The 17,555-nt window shown below is 37.7% G+C and overlaps 1 protein-coding gene across 1 annotated transcript in view; it reads left to right on the top strand.

Moving 5' to 3' along the window:
- Window positions 1–16,087, top strand: part of PTPRQ (protein tyrosine phosphatase receptor type Q) — a 117,006-nt gene extending 100,919 nt beyond the window's left edge. The window contains exons 41-46 of the mRNA XM_075057803.1: window positions 752–886; window positions 999–1,124; window positions 3,279–3,427; window positions 5,227–5,362; window positions 9,025–9,148; window positions 9,436–16,087. Of these exons, the coding sequence (XP_074913904.1) occupies window positions 752–886; window positions 999–1,124; window positions 3,279–3,427; window positions 5,227–5,362; window positions 9,025–9,148; window positions 9,436–9,473 (708 nt within the window). The 3' untranslated portion in view covers window positions 9,474–16,087. The remainder of the gene's footprint in view (window positions 1–751; window positions 887–998; window positions 1,125–3,278; window positions 3,428–5,226; window positions 5,363–9,024; window positions 9,149–9,435) is intronic.
- Window positions 16,088–17,555: the final 1,468 nt, after the last annotated feature.

The following is a 17,555-nucleotide window of genomic DNA, read 5'->3' as shown; positions in this document are numbered from 1 at the left end:
TAGCACATAAGAGTTCCTGTAGGGTTTGCTTAGTTTCTTTGAGGAAACAGATCCATGAGAACCCATGCCCTGACAGCATTTACACAGATTTTTTTCAACAAACCTTCTTCTCCCCAAGTTTTACATCAATTTATAAATGAACTAAACAGGAGAAGCCAACACAAGTCAACCCCTACAGTAGGTTTCTCAAAGACCTTTTATCAGAGGTGATTTGTTTGAGTAAGCTCCATCCCTGAGTTACAGCAGATCCCTGATGTTCACTGGATGGACAAGGTCATCAGTGTGGTGTATGGCTTGCACTAGCTCTCAGACAGCTCTTTAGTTTCTCTGGCTCCACTGCTCCTTAGCACTATTTAATTCTCCTTTGTTGGCCACCTGACACAGTTCTTGGTGGCCTCTGGCTGGATCTGCAGTAACGCTAATATGAAGGCTTAGATATTTTTACATGGGAATTACTGACCTGATGTCCCTGTAATTCCTCTGCTAAATGCATTTCTATTAGGATGTCATTTCCCAAACTTTATTAGAGCATTGGTTCATAACTGATCTACATGGTGGAAAAAATGTCATTAGTTCCTTAGGTTTCCAAGGCCATCTGCCATGCAGTGATTAGCCAGGCCTCTGCCAATTCGTTTAGTATGTCTGACAAGGTTTTAGCCTTAGGCATGGTAGCTACAGGCACAACTATGAGTCACATGCAAACTTTTTTTCCCTTCTAACCATTATGTATTAAATATTGTCTTTTTCATAGGGTTATTTATGTCCAAATGAATTTATTGCAACTCAGGGACCATTACCAGGAACAGTGGGTGATTTCTGGAGAATGGTGTGGGAGACGAGAGCAAAAACACTTGTGATGCTTACACAATGTTTTGAAAAAGGACGGGTAAGTTATCAGTGTACCAACTAACAGCATTTAATATAATTGGAAATTCTATATGTAGTTTCTGTCAAGATTATAATATGATCATTGTTAATTAGTAATCATCTCACTGCAGATAAGATGTCATCAGTACTGGCCAGAAGATAATAAACCAGTGACTGTGTTTGGGGATATAGTGATTACTAAATTGATGGAAGATATTCAGATAGACTGGACCATCAGAGACCTAAAAATTGAAAGGGTAAGCCAGAACTGGAAGCTGATTGAATAAAACCCATCCAACACCTCAAAGAACATCAGATGTGCTCCATCCCACCATTTTTAATGCACTGTACTGCCTGGTTTTCCTGCATTTTGTTTTCATTCCTGTTTTTTTTTTTTTCCCTGAGGATTTTCTCCAGTTTCTGTCACAAAGAGCTCAGAAATTTGTCCAACATGCCATGAAGGGCCTATCAAGGTTACTGAACCTCTGGTCTTGTGGGAGGTGAAGTTTCTATTTGGACACCTCAGTTGTCTCTTCTAGAAAGGAGTAATCCTAACCATTCTGGGATCAGACAAATCCCTTTGAATGTATCCCTCTCAGATTAAAGGGCAAGATTCTCTGGTGCAGCGCAGCTGTTTTGCATTGTACCACCAGCCGTAGTGGCCTCCACCCCCAGGAGATTCACCCAATATAAATGAGAATCATCAGTATTACTCCCACTCTTTGTGCTGGGAAGGGAGTGGGGGGTACAGCATAGATGTTCATCTTTGTCATGATCCACAACTATAGTTTCCACTCTTTGGAAAAATTAGCACCCAGCATTAAGTCAGACCAGGAGGTAGGCTCAGAAAGCAATCTGGGCATAATGACCCAAGATGAAGTCAGCCTTCTTTTGCACTCCCAACATTGACCTGTGTTGTATGTAGTGCAGCCAGATGCTAGGACCTGAACTCAGCTATCCAAATACGTGCGTTACCATCCTGTGCCATGTGCGTGTGACAAAAGGAACATAGCACTTAGGGGATTGTCTCAGTGGTCACCCCACAAGGATGTGTTGTGCGCATAGTACAGGACAATTGAACATTTTAAAACGAGTGAGAGAAGACAAACAAGAGTAAACAAGACTGGAAAAGAGACTATTTACAGTAAAAATGCATGCGAGTGAAATGCGAAGTCACCTTTGTTAGCCAGGGTGAGGCTGAAAAGAAAAGACAACATAACCCAAATTGACTAAGTGATCCATTTACTATAGCTGAACTACCCTGCACAAGAAACTGTGTCCTTTATTAGCATGTCATTAAATGTGCTATATTGGTGGCTTTAAGATTGTACTTTATCTTTCATTCACAAATGGATAGCTTCTTGATGATCTTTCAGTGAAGGTGAAAAGCATATGTGAGGCAAATCATTCACAATTATTGCCATATTGCATCCACAGTCACTTCTCTTTTGGTTTTATGATGATCAATTTAAAAAATACAGACCCGAAGTAGTTGCCACACATAATTATTCACAGTTGTTCAGTGTTTCTTGCAATCTGAAAAGAGCAAATGGTTGGTTCAAAAAAAATTTAAAAAAAACACAACTGGTTCATTACACAACAGTTGATTAAACTGTGGTACTGCTTACTGTAAGATATTGTGAGTGCTAAAATCTTACAGGGCTTCATAAAATCTGGATAAATTAATAGAAAAAAATTCTGACAAGTACTATTAAATATCGAGATACCATCTCTGACTGAGGCAGTTCACAAGTCACAAACTATTAAGAATGGAAAGGATATTCCGTGGAACTATAGATACATTGTTGTCATGTTTTATAATTTTCCCTAAGATTTTTCCTTGGCTACTGTTGGAAACAGGATACTGGTTTAGACAGGCCTTTGGCATGATCCTGTGCTTTTATTCTTGCATCCTTCATAGTTAATTTAGATATCAGATCATAACCTGCTCTTTTCTTTGAGTTACTATTGCTGTTGCTCTGACTGAGAGGGCATCAAACACTTAGAAAATAGATCTGTGTTTACCAGTGTATGCGTGTTTGTAAGATCAGTCTTAGAATGGTTGCTTTTTCCTAAACAAATTGTTGAACCAGTTCACTAAACTTGTAAATGCGCTAAAGAAACTTCAACCTGTAGTCTACAAATTACATTGATATAGTGACTGAAGTCAAATGGAGAGTGACTGCTGAAGTCATTAATACTTCCTGAAAAATGGACTTGGTGCCATCTCTCAAAAAACCTGCCATAAGATCTGTGCACAACAAATTATCCATTGATACAAGTACATCTTACAATTATTATGCTATTCTGACTTTCTTCTTTACATGAGATTGCTGAGAAGGTTACATGTAGCTTACTGGATCTTCTGTCACATTTCTTCTGTGAAAACTGCCTTATTTTATATTTCTCAGCATGGAGACTGCATGATGGTGCGGCAGTGTAACTTTACTTCTTGGCCAGAACATGGAGTCCCCGAAACTACTGCACCAATCATCCATTTTGTAAAACTTATCCGTGCGAGTCGAGCACATGATAATACACCGATGGTGGTTCACTGCAGGTAAGCATATTCACCAAATCATCATTTAGTATCTTAGAATTTCAAGTGCATATTAAAGCTCAGGGAAGTTGCCAGAAGAACAATGAAAACTGAGTGCACAGGTATGGTTCTAGCACAGACAGCAGTGAAGGTTTGTCTAGCAGTGCTCCTTAGTCTGTTCTAGGAGGGAGAATGCCAAAGTGTGTCTGTTCTTCCATTCATGGAAATCCCATTGAGGTGATGCCAGTGACACAGTTAATTCAAAAATACCATAAGGTACTGCTGGATTTATCTCAATTTTCCACTTTGTCATAAGAAGAGGAATAGTAAATGACATGTTAGTTTTAATTACTTCTATTATAATTATAGCCTTTTTTAAGAAATAAGTATTAAAAACTGTATTTAAAATGTACATGTCACTTAGCAAAAGGAGGAAACTGTTTGGGAGCCACAGAGAATGACAAATAGGAATAAGGATTTGCATATGCCAGATTTCAAGGCTGGATGCCTGTAAGCAGCTAAAATCTATATTTAGGCTCTTAAATAAATGGTCTGGTGGTTAGAGGTGTTCAGCTGTCATAGTTCCCATTGATTTCATACTCAACACCCTTAAACTGCTATTTCAAAGAGTAAGTGTGTGGGGAAGGCTAAGTCTTCAGGAAAGTGGTGAGTGTGTCTGCATTTCATATGCAGGTCAGTGTTCCCACTGAATGAGTGGGCACACTCCAAAATAGCAATCTGAACTCAGAGGTCTGCAATTGTCTCATTCTCACTCAGTGCAAGTCTGGAAATATGTGGAAGGAAAAGCTGAGTTTGGTGCCACAAATCTCTTCCCTAACTGTCCAGTTTATAATGCATGGCAGTTCTTTTTATTTGTCCTCGGTGCCCTACAGGTGCCACCACAATGGGTGATAAAGCCTCATTTTATTTGATATCGTTATCATTGACAGTTTGACATTTCCCTCTACTGCAGGGGCCAGAGACTATTACAGGAGAGAACTACACGGTCTTCACATTTTGAGACACTTATATTCTCTGGGGCCCCTCTGCAACGAATCCTATCCCCTTTTCACAACACAGATACGTAAAGGGGCCACCATGGGCCAGATACTCCACCTGTGCTCAAATTCCTGATGGTTATAAAGCAGCATTATGTGCTCACATATCCAGAAAACTCATTCATTACTTTCTGCTCATTAGATCTTGCAGGTTGAAGAAAGTTTTGCTATACATTTTCTCATTATCTGCAGTGATATACCCTGCATTTATTACACCAATTGCAGAGAAGTCTGATAGTGATTTTGAGAAAATCCTGTTCGTTTTCAAACCTTTAAATAAAACAACATTAGCTACCAGCGTGTCTTGCACACTCATCCTCCTTCTAAAAGTATTTTCTTTTAAATGTTTTGCTAGATCCCATGTTGTTTTGTCTCAAATACCAAAAGCATCACAGAATCCAGGTATGATTTCACAAAATCTTGTGATTTTTTTTCTTTGAATTAATGAGCTCTAGAAAATTCACAGAAGAGCTGTAGGACCATTTTTCCACTTATACAGGCTTGGTTTAGATGTAACTCATTTGTCTGATGCAAACCCCTTGTAAAATCAAGATCACAACATGGCTCAAATCCAGATTTCACTTGATCCCAATCAGCAAGGAGACACACACACAGAGAAAAGTAACTACTGAAAAAGATTTAATTTTTTCTGAAGTTTTCATTTCACAATAAACTTAATTTAACCAGAATATTCTAAGAAAATATTTTATACTAAAAAATTAACATAAACCCTTTATTTTATCTTGTGTATTATGTTTGCAGTGCCGGTGTTGGAAGAACAGGTGTTTATATTGCACTTGACCATTTAACCCAACATGTAGATGACCATGATTTTGTGGATATCTATGGACTTGTAGCTGAGTTAAGAAGTGAAAGAATGTGTATGGTACAGAATCTGGTAAGATTTACATATTTATCTATTTGTTCTCCTGTTGTTAAGAAGTTAATCATCTGATCTCCTTCAAAACAAGACCAGAAAGCTCATAACAATCAGCTGTCAAATACATTTTCAACCAAATTCTGCTTCTATTTGGATTTCAAGCATTGTGCAGATGTGTATGGTTTGTATCTATTTCAGTATATTTGGCCAGCAAAGTCTTGACAAGTGCTGAAAGAGTGCTGAGATATTTAGTTTTTTGAACTTGAATCATAATTTCTCAGACTTTGAGAAAGTTCATTTCAAGTTTTGGTTGAAGAACAGTTGTTAAATAAAAAATGGATTTGCTCATGCACTACTTAATTTGACTTTATTTACTACTTAACTGTATTTTTTTGTGTATATATATGTAGCATAGTCCTCCAAACTTTTAACTTTACCTTTGACCTCATTAATGATTCCTTGATTCTTTTTAAACTGCTTCAAATAAAATAACACATACAATAGAATTAAGCACAGACTTCAGAGTTTGCAAAATCAAGGCAATGGTGGGGTCTGGGTCTAAAAAAGTGCATTTCTGGCAGACTTATTGTGTGTGGATGTAAGTTAGTGATGACCTGCTGGTAAGGAAGACCTCTGCTGTATCTGGAGATCTGAGTATATGTAAAGGAGTAATAGCAGAATTTAAAGCTGATCCTGAATGCCCAGTGGAATGGAAATCCAGCTGTATTTGCATAAGGCTTCTGGCATAAGCCTCCTGCAGGCCAGGTCTAACCCAAGGCTGCTGCCTAAAGCCTTTGAGCCTCCAGCATGACTTACCAACTTCTCAGTATGGGTGAGCAGTTTCAGGACGAACTTCCCCATGACTGATGGATTTAAACTGATTTTAATGTAAGGAGACTTGTTCCATTAGGAATGCAATTCTGCTGTTCTATATCATGTCAGAATATACAAAGAGCAGCTAACCTCTCTTCAGCAACTGCACTTCAATAGATTTTTTGAGACCTTCTGGTGATACTCTGTCATGCTTTTTCTTGTAAGGTGCTGTCTGATTACCAGTTGCTTTCAATTTTTCCTTTTGGAGTCTTGATGCAGCTAAACAATTGCCAGGACTTTCCTGTGATGATGAATTCTGGGAATACCTTTTTTGTTGTTGTTGTTTTACACTTTTGGCTAGAAAGAGAATCGTCTGAAAATAAGGCGGAGGCTGGAAGACAATTTAATGGGACCACCCCCAAAATAAAATCTTAAAACAGTGAGACATTTGATAACATCAGTGTATGTTTTTAAAATGTGCATCTTCATTTGCATATTTTGGAAAAGGCTAAGAAAAGATGTGCCAAAATGCAATAGAAGATGATGGTCTCATAGTTCTGATTTCCAAACAGATCAGGTATTGATCTATATGCTACATGCAAAATCCTGAGACAGGTTGTTCTCTGTCCGGGTCATTTCTAGCCCACGTTTGCAAGACTACAAAAGGCAGATCAGCAACAAAACTTGCCCCACGGGAACCAAATCTTGTAAACTTTTATGGCGGATTCAGTAGTCAAGCTATTCTGACAGTTCTGTTATAAAACACTGTTTAGTAGTCTATGGTTCAGTTTTTATGTGATCAGCGCAGAAGATATAAAGAGAGGAGCAATTCCTTCCCAGAACTCAGTTTAGAGGTCCCTCAGTCAAACTGTCTGTAAGATCTATGAGTAAAATAAATAAAAACTTGTTGTTCTCAGACCTGGTTTTTTTCTTGATTATAGCTTGAAAATAGTTTTCCTTTTGCCAGCTCCCTGTTACTGTTAGCCCATGGGCACAGAATGGCCCACATCTGTGCAATTAAACACCTCTGCAGTTACCACTCTCTTCACAAGATCTCTCTAGGGACCAGCCGATAGTCTGCAGTAACTCCTGAAACACACCTGGAAATTATTTGAGATAGTGCTGGTTCATCTGGATCGAAACTATGTGAGGGACTATCCAAACAATTTGAAGTAGTTTGGATGATCAGGTTCCACCAGCTGGTGATGTACCCAGACACTGTTTAATTCCCTAATGTAGATATAATTTCAAAATCCTGGTACTCTGCCTGGTGGCCTGTACATTACCAAGGCCTGCCCCTCGACTACATGTAAAGCGCATAACCTACTCTGTAGTGAACTTTTTTATTCTTTCTCCCACTTCCAATCATAAAAAGGCTTTCAGATAATTAAGAATGTCATTAATTCTAACTGGGAAAATAACTTGTCACGCATACATTCCCCAGGTATCCTGCTTCACTCTCCCTGGCAAACCCAGAAAGATATTTATTGCTGCATGCTCACAAGTAGCTGTATGAGTGCAAGAGATTACGGAGCTTTCAGAGTCTGCCTTCTGAACTGGAGTAACCAATCTAAACTCCACTGAAACTTAAGACCTTCATTCTAGACATCCATATTTGTCCAGTGGATCTGTTAAAGTTTATCATCTTGCCAAGTCAAGTAGAAAGGCTAGTTTGAAGTAATGCCCTGCTATTGCTTCAGTAAGCAAGCTATTGAAAAGTGTAATGGTACTGTGTACTTCAGGGGCCTGTGAAAGTCTGTTTTAATTACCCATGGCTCTGGAGCTGTGACCCTAAAACATATCCACATAAGCAAATTTCTCTTATAAATCTGAGACACTTGAATTGAAAATCGATGGCAGTTCTGAAACAAAATAGCAATTACTGAGCAGAAAAATTACACTAATGTATTTAACTGTGCAAAAGTCAAGGGAGTTAAAGTTATTTTGGTCATCTCCATCTGTGGAGATACTAGAAACCCATCTGGACAAGGTCCTGGGCAATGTGCTTTAGCTGACCCAGCTTGAGCAGTGGGGGGGTTGCACTACGTGATCTCAAGAGGTCTCTTCCAATCTGAACAAATTGTGATACTGTGATCTGGCTCATTTTCTCAATCTGCATGCACAGTACTTCTCCTATGTGAAGATATGCTTAATCCATTAATTTTCTTTCTATCTGTTTTCATTCTTTTCTTTCATTCTTTATTTCATTCTTACATTGCCTTATTTTGTTTTTCTCTTTTCAGCAATCATTACCCAGGGTTACTTTCTGTCCTTGGAAGTGTCAAACTAACTTCAGTTGCCCACTCTCTGCATTATAGTCTGTTAAAAGTGATGCTACAGTTCAAGAAGTATCACTAAAAATAATGTAGTTTTTTGCTCTTAGCAATGGTGCATGCTCCTAGAACATGTAGATTTAGATTTACTTGAACTTTTGCATTTGAGTGCACCCTGCTGGTTTTCTCTATGCTAGAAAGAGGAAAATTTCCTTATCTAAATATAACATTTGTGTGGTTCAGTTTCTTCAGTCTGAATCTGGTGGCAAAAAGTAATCAAATGTCTTTTCACAGAACAAACCTTTACAGAAAATTGTGGAACACCCTATTAGTCTCAGTTATGATTAGTTTAATTTCATATATCTTACTGGGCATAAGGATTAACATGTTTTGACAAATTTTAATGCATTATGCCTCATAATGAATGAAATCAGATCAGGCATATATGATATGGTCATCAAAGTACTGCGATTGCTGAGCTAAACTGCAGTTACTTTAAGAACATCTAGATGTTATATAAAAAAATTAAAAGTCTTTTGGGTTTAGAATTACATTTCTCTTCTAATCAAACGTCTTTAAATTCACATCTTACAGGCACAATATATATTTTTGCATCAATGTGTATTGGATCTGTTGACAAGCAAGGGAAGTAGTCAGCCCATATGTTTTGTAAATTATTCAGCACTGCAAAAGATGGACTCTCTGGATGCCATGGAAGGTAAGGGGATGCAGATTGTCTCAAACTTATTTTTTCATAGCAGGTGCATTGACTTGTCTGACTAAGAAGAAAAAAAAATACTTTGACATGCGTTTTTTTGCTTCAGAAGTGTAAATTTCTAGCATTTTGCTGCTCTTCAGTCTCCTTCATAGTAATAGTCACTGCTCAAGCTTTCTTTCCATTTTTTTCCCTGCGAGACCTTTTAAGTTCAGCCAAAACAGTTATCTGCCATTAGTTACTATTTGTTTACGAGGTAGGTTAATGTAATATATCTGTTTCTTTTGTAGGTGATGTGGAGCTTGAATGGGAAGAAACGACCATGTAAATACTCAGACTAAATATTAAAGATAATGAGATTTTGAAAGTCAAAGTCATATTTTTCTAAGCACAGGGGCCAAAGTGAATTCCCCTATTTTGATGATTAAAACACACACAGATGATTGAAATATCTTTTCTTCTATCAATGTGCCTTCATAAATATGTTAAAGTATTTTATGCAGATCACTGAGCAATAATGATTAGGAGTACTTTTGCACAGACTACACTTCTGGTGTTATATGAATACTCCATTCAGTATGTATTTAAATAGAAAGTGTGTTTGAACATACTCCTTTTTTCCAGTTACCTTTGTAAAAGAAGAAAAGTGAGCCAAATATGATGTAAAAATTTCATATTCCCATTGAACTTATTTTGGTGTGAATTTGCTGTGTTCTTTGTGTGTTGGTTTTAAGTAAAAGCTACAGTTCCTTGAATCATTCTTGCTAGATTGGTTTCAATGTTGTCAGCTCTTGCAGATTAATTCCAATACCATCACAGTGATCTTTACCTAACTGTATGTTCTTGTGTTTTGAATCTTTTTTTACGAGTGGTAGCATATCAGCTCATGATCCTGAACAGCTGAAGAGTCACCTTCTGACATAGGGAGGATTATTCAGCTTTTACACAGCACACAGTAGCTCTTCAGGGACACTTGGGGCTATTTAAGCCATCTTATAATCAGCGGGTTGTTTTTTTAAATAAACAATGGTGATTGCATATGTTCAGTGCTGAAGAAAGTATTTTACATTCCTGCTACTTTTTCAAGCAGATAAAACAAAGTAAAACTATGAATTTATTATATATTGCAACGCATGTTAGATTGACTTGAATAATAGAATGTTTATAATTCAATCACACTTCTTGAATATAACATTGTTCAGTATTTTGAAAGGTTACTCAAAATTTAATAACAATATATTCTATAACACAGAGTTGTCACGTAAAAAAGTTGTTGCTCCTTCCTCAGGTTTGGCAAATCACTGCAGACACTGAAAAGTATGGGAACTAACATTTGGAGATTTAATAAAAGAAAACATCTTCCACTCCCAGTGATTACCGTTACTGGAAATAGATCTGAAACGGGAATGAGAGAAGCAGGAAGCTCTTATCTGAGAAGCAAAGCAAAACCTGGTAGGGTAGGAAGACTAGAGAGGTAATTAAACAGGGTGCCCTCGTTTTACATGGAAGTAACAGTATTCAATTATATTATTGGGGGGAAGGGTTGATTGCTAAGTTTTTCTCTGTGTAAAGAAATGTATCATTCTGAATAATACTAAAGCTGTGACCTTAACCTGAGATGCAAAACACAATAGCAAAGAGGCTCTGTTGCCATCTTATATTCTCTTTAGACAGAAGAAATCCATAGCCTTGTTGAGGCATCAAGCTCAGGGAAGTCAGACAAACCTCTTTAGAACCTTGAAAGATGTATGTGTGGGGGTGTGTTTGTGTGCACACACTCTGAACAGAATACTAAATGAACAAAACTTTCCATCTCTTAACTGTAGCTACCAGACAGAAAATGCTATACAGCATGTAACCTGATACTTTTTCAAAAGTAAATGATGGTAGGTGTTTGATGTCTTTTTAGAAGCTGGCAAGGATGGTGCAGTGAGGACCCTTTGTAATTTAGCAGAAAGTGCCAAATATCTAAAATGAAAATCAAAAGACAGCATTTAAGGAGATGGAAATTGTCTACAGAGATATTTTGGGCAATCTGTCTTTCAGGAAGACTGACGGTATTGTAAACATCACCTGTCAAGCTAAAAAAGAAAACAATGCCTTTTAAAGCTGGATAGAGGGAGAGAGAGGTGATGTCCACAGCTGTTCAAGTCTCTGGCAAAGCATTCGGTACAGCTCTAGTTTCATTTGGTTCCTATGAAACATGTGTTCTTCATTTATTATACATGTACTTTAAAGTATTCTGACAAATTGCTTATAGGGACTTACAGATGTTTTTCATGATTTGTATTTGTCCTTGGTAGCAGTACATGGAGCACTGTGATAAATTGACATTATAGAGTCATAATCTTGTATAATCTTATATCCACAATGGTGGAATATCTGTGTGTGTGTCATTCCTTTCGATTGGAGGAAAAAGCTAAGAAGCCCTATGCAAATTACAGGTGAACTCCGGAAGTTCCAAATGTGCTTAAGTGTTTTCTGTTTTATAAAATGCTTAATGATAAAGATTCCTACATCCTCCTTATGGGATCTGCCTGGGGTCAAATGCTACATTCAGTAGCATGCTTGTCTGACAACTTAGTAAGATACTAGAAAATGTGTATCTCTTTTCTGTAGAGGCAAAGTGAAAAACTGAAAAGTAATTCAAGTAGTTTATTGTACAATTTAATGTCAGCAATCTGATACATGCTACCTTGACACATTTTGTATTGTCTTTAGGGTAAAAGCCAATATTCAGCGTAAACTAGCCACAACTCATAAGATACATGGTCAGGGAAAGAAGTAACTCCAAGCAATTCTCTCCAAGAACTGGTTTTCAGTATAAATACAGCAGTAGTTCACTGACCTTCTTGTGTGCCTGCCAATGATTTACAGGGATAGGGGAGTATCTGTGTATCAGGAGATCTCCTCAGTCAGTCATGAAGAAAGAATTTCCACATAGTCTCTTGTCTTCCAGCCCTCCTTCCCTTATGCAATGACAGCTATGGTGCTACTGACAGAACTGGCGAGCTGGAGGCAAGCAGAATTTGCCCAATCGCTATTTTAAGAATATATATATATATGTAAAGCAGCACACCATTTTCATTTTTCTCAATTTTCTAGATTCTTGGCACTACTAATATAGCGAGAGTGTACTCTATCCAAATTAGAAACTGATTGAATAAAAACTGGAGAAGAATATACAAATGCTATAGGATGATTACAATTGTATTGAAATTAGGTCATACTGTATTAAATTATTCAGGCAATTTCTGTAGAGACTGATATACCTCCATACATAGAAGAAACAGTCTTTATAGATATATTTATAGACAGTTCTGTTGGATATCATTAGAAGAGGCTACTGTCAGTGCCTTCAAAGACTGATCTGTTCAATTTACAAAAGTAATAGAAAGACAGCAGAACACCACATTCATGTTGAATTTAAAGCGCTTTTTTTATACTGTTAAAGGAGTTGATAAAAATAATTGTGCATTCAAACGTGCTTTTACTGTAAACATGGAGCTATTCAGTAATTTAATTTCATAACATTATGTGAAAGATTAATAACATGTATTAATCTATGTAATACCATCTGTGTACTGCTGCAATACAAAGTATGCTCATATGCAGTTACTAAGACAAAGCAGAAAAGAGCAATGAATCGATCACATTTCATACTAAGATAACACGACAGTGAGCTTTCCTGGTTGCATACAGAAGTTAAAAACGCTCCTAGATGTGGACATGAATTTGCAGGGATTCAGGACACAAAGCCCTGTGAGGTTTGTGGGCAGAAGCTATTTTTTCTGAAAATATTTTGACAGCAAATTAAAATAAAACTTGAAAAGTCCCTGTTTCAGAGTATGTGTTACATGTACATTAAGCATTACACAAGATCATTGTCTATCCATGGAAATAAAGAAACAATAAAAATGGACAGATCCAAATTAATTTTTGTTTTAAGAACTGTGAAAGGTATCCAACTAGCTCTCTGTTTTAGGGGATATACATATGGTAACAATGAATTCAGCATTGTTTTACAGTTAAGCTACATGCCCATTTGGTGCTGCAAAACCTGCAATGCATTGAGTGCAGTAGACTGTAAGTGGAAACCATTAACACATAGTGCTGGTCCTATCTCTGTCAGGTTTGATTTTAAGGAAATGAGTCAGAGAAAATGTACTGAGGGGTGATCCACTGTTTCACCACTTTTTCATGACTGTGGTGTCACCACTCTATGTATGGTGTTGAAAAGACAAGTCCTCCCAATATTGTTCTCCATGTTTCGTTCTGTTACCTAATGCTGTATGGCTTGTCTATATGTGACTATATTAGAAGGAATTGTAAACAATAATATGGATCAGCTGAATTCAAATACTGCAGTCACGATCTACAGGCATACATCATTCTCAGGTAAGGTGTGTAGTGGTCTTGCTTCAAACCTTCTCTCTATTCCTTTCTGCATGAGTTGATTTCCAGATGACATCACGGAATATCAGCTGCATTTTTGCGCTGGCTCTTGCCCAGAATACATTTTCTGCCCTGTCCTCGGCTATGGTTACGAGGGATGAGACAAGTGCAAACCTACTTTTGTGCTGATCTCAGAGCTGAACTGTGGTATCAGTTGCATGTCTTTGCAGCACAGGCACTGTATGCGATTGTAGGGATAAACTGGCTTCCTATCCAGAAGTTCCCCCTACTGCTATAATAAATTCTGATATAAATTCTAGCGCTGGTCATTGTTCAGTGTCAGCTGAAGACAGCAAGATGGATCCAATGTTTGATATTTTGCATGGTGATTCTCTTTTCCCAATAACTTTTCCCAAACGATGCTGAACTAATTACTTATTTTAATTACTTATTCTCACAGCTCCCTTATCATGTAGGCCCTTTCTCAGATTCCACTATGTAAAGAAAACCGAAAAGCAATGGCTTTTCAGCACTGAATAACAACGTCTGTGATACATTTCACAGATCCCACATCATCAGGCAAAGTTTGCGATGAAGTTGTGCCTCTGTATTTCAGTTGAAAGACAACATTTAGAAGGTTTCAGTTATATTTGGATCATCTTACTCTGCTTGTTGATTGGTGTTACCAGGGTGATCTTTTTGTAGGATGACAGCTGCACCCAGCTATCCACTGTAATCATGAATAAACCATTCCAGTACTCTTTACAGTCAATAATGAGCTGAAGGAAGTTTTACAAGGATGTTCCTGAAATATTTTGCAGGAGATGGAGTTCTGAATGATATAAAAAGAATACTTGGTTACTGGAAACCTAATACGCAACTACAGCTCTACCATTCACAGTTGCATTCCATGAAGCCTGCTGAGCAGGAAGTGTGTCCTAGAACACAGGGAGCTTATTTGGGACAATGTAACACAACCTTTGAGCTGAGCACTGCAAGATGAGGTGCTCTCACCAGCCGTGCAGGAATGCACTTAAATAAGGTTTACTGTAAAATATTCTTAGCTCACCTGAAAAACACAAATACAGGGAACACCTACTATGACAGCTGGTAACATCCTTTGTGATTCAAGTCAGTGCTTGGAACCAAAGGACTCTCTTTAGCCAATCCTTTCACTAATCTTAAATATATAAACAAATATTTTGACACCACAAGTGTAGAACACAGGCAGACAGGGTCTAGACAGAGAAGAGGATTTTCTTCCACTATTGGAGGCATAAGCAAAAAAGTAATTAAAACTGTATGTCCCTCTCTCTCCCTCAGGCTGCTGTCCGCATGTGCTCACCAGTTGGGGATAACTGCAGATACATAAAATTTATCCATTTTTAATTTGATTAATATATTGGTAATCCCTTTCTCAGAATCCAGCATGTAACAGTTACAGAACTGTGCCTTTTCATTTATCAGACTTCTGTTGGGATTCACAATAGCTCCATTTAACTATTTTTCTTACAGAATTCTACTAATTCTCTGTCAGTATTACAGAGACAACACACATCGTGTGAATCTGGGCTTGCATATTGTGCGCAGAATTCTGCAGTGAGCTGCGGTAACACAATACTGCACTCCAGGCACGGGCAAGGAATTGACCTGAGGAGACTGGCTGCCTAGCAGGTAATCTTCCTCCCTTCTGAGACCAGGACAGTTATCTGACAAGGCACTGTCCCAGTCGGGGAGTTCAGAAAATGTTCCCAAATCTGACCGACATTTATATGTAGGATTTTAATTTGAGCATTTCTCTGCTAAGGATAAACAAGAAAATTCAGAGCTAGCACTGTCATCATTGTCAGCAACTCATCTTTGCTGCTTAGGACACTAAGAAGCAAAACCTTTGGTTTAATTGGTATTAATAGTGCCTTAAACTTACAGAGACATACTGTCCTCTTCATGGTTTGCATTTAAAATTTTGACACATTTCTCTCCTTTATATCTTCTTTTTCTCTTTCAGAATGGGAATTTGGAAATACTGACTTCTGAATAGTTACAGGTTGTCTCAGGGAAATACTGAGCTGTCCTGATAAAACAGCCATAAGGAGGGTGCTTTGATAAAAATATGTTCTATAATAATGGCCATATCATTGCAATTCCTCAAAAATATGCCCACTTCCTGTGGGGTGGCCATTACTGTAAGAACATATCTACTAAATACACTGTACACAAAGAATGGGACTGAATGCTCAGAAAGGCAGATACATTTATCACTTCTTGATTTTCCCATTCTTTTTGCCCTTCCAATTCTTTTTATCCTTTACTGGCACTCCTAAGCAGGTTTTGGGGACATATCAGGTTGCTGGTTAATGGAGATTAATTGTGTCAGCTATACTAACTCTGTACAAAATTTAATGAGACAAACATTCCTCCCCTGCATACCGGTGTGCTCTCTCTGAAGCCAGAGGGGATCCCTGACATCACTACCAGCGCCAACTGGCAGTCAGAGAAGGATGGTCCTGTGCTACTGTGGCAGAAAATCCGTGCTGAGTTCCAAGTTTTCAGACACTTTGCATGTCTGAAACAAATCACTTAATTTCTGTGTATCTCAACTACCTAAGCCAAAGGAAAAAAAAAAAAATTGTATTAAACCTTTTTTCCTAACATTTATGTGTCCTATCTATTTATATTTGGGAGCTCTGTGGGGAAAGCAGTTTCTCCCAAAATGTCTTTGCACACCTCCTATCGCAACTAAGAATACTGTTAAAGTAATGAATTCTTTCTCCTGTAATGTGGCTCTCAATATGGAGGGCATTACTAAGAGAGCATTTGCAGAGAGCGAACTTCTTTCTGGAAAGGTTCCAAATGAGCATCCCCAGGAGCGCAGCAGGTACTTGTCACAAAAGGCATCTTCCTTCTTTTCAGTCCTTGGGCAAAAATCTCTTGGCTCTGTGTCTGGAATAACAGAAAAATGACAAGAGTTAACTTAAGATGCCAACATTTTCTCTGGCTTGTGATGACTGTTACGATACACCACATCCACACATCCTTGATTACTCATGCAGGCACAAGCAGGTACTCAAGCTCTTGAAAGTAAAGGCACATCTAAATCGGTCAGGTCAGGTGTGACTAGCTTGCTTCAGGTTAGCAAAGGGAAGCATGACTTGGATTAATAGTCATGACCATTAGGTCTTGATCTACAGAAGTAATTGATTCTGATTTAAAAAAAAAACAAACAAAAAACTTGCAAGGGGTCAGATTGAAGCTTTCCTTTTTTTGCACGTGCACTGGAACAAGTGACAAGTTGCTCTAATGGAGCTGTGAAATACTTTGGGCTGTCATGTTATCTGGTTCTCCAAAACCAGCAAAAATGTTCAGCAGGGTCTTGTAAGGAGACTTTGTGAAATATAAAATTGCTACAACAGCTGAACGAAGGAGAATGCTTCTATTGAGAAAAAAACCTAATGAACAAGTGTCAAAATGGACAGTTGGTGTCAATTCCAGAAGGATTTAAAACTTAGACATGAGCTTGAAGAAACCATGTTAATAGAGCCAATATCTGTATGAAAAGAACGTTGTACTTAACAAAAATCCATTGTGAACAACGTTTGACACAGCATGTATTAAAATGCTTAAGAGAAAAGAATAGTGTATTAATTAAACATACTATAGTCCACTGATACTCAACATCATATGATGTGTTTTCCTTTCTCCTGAGAAAGAAATTCCAAACATAAGTCAGAGCTCAGTATTTCGATGAACTGTGGTAAAAAGTTCATCTTTCCAAAGAAGGAAATCCGTGAGAAAGCCCTATAATTTTATTTCTAAGAGATTACAAATCGAATGAAGCAAGATTTTCTATTATTATTTTAAAATAATTCTTTATGATCTAGCTAGAATATTTGCATTCACATTTGGGCAATCAAGAGAGTATATACTGTAGAAGAACTATGTATAGTTCTTCTTCAAGAAGGACTGCAAGAATCGGTTTAGGCTTTATATTTCAGCAAGGCCAGCCTTATGTCGC

Source organism: Buteo buteo, chromosome 26 (assembly GCF_964188355.1).
Source record: "Buteo buteo chromosome 26, bButBut1.hap1.1, whole genome shotgun sequence".
Lineage (NCBI taxonomy): Eukaryota > Metazoa > Chordata > Aves > Accipitriformes > Accipitridae > Buteo > Buteo buteo.
This window is presented reverse-complemented; position numbering and strand designations above follow the sequence as displayed.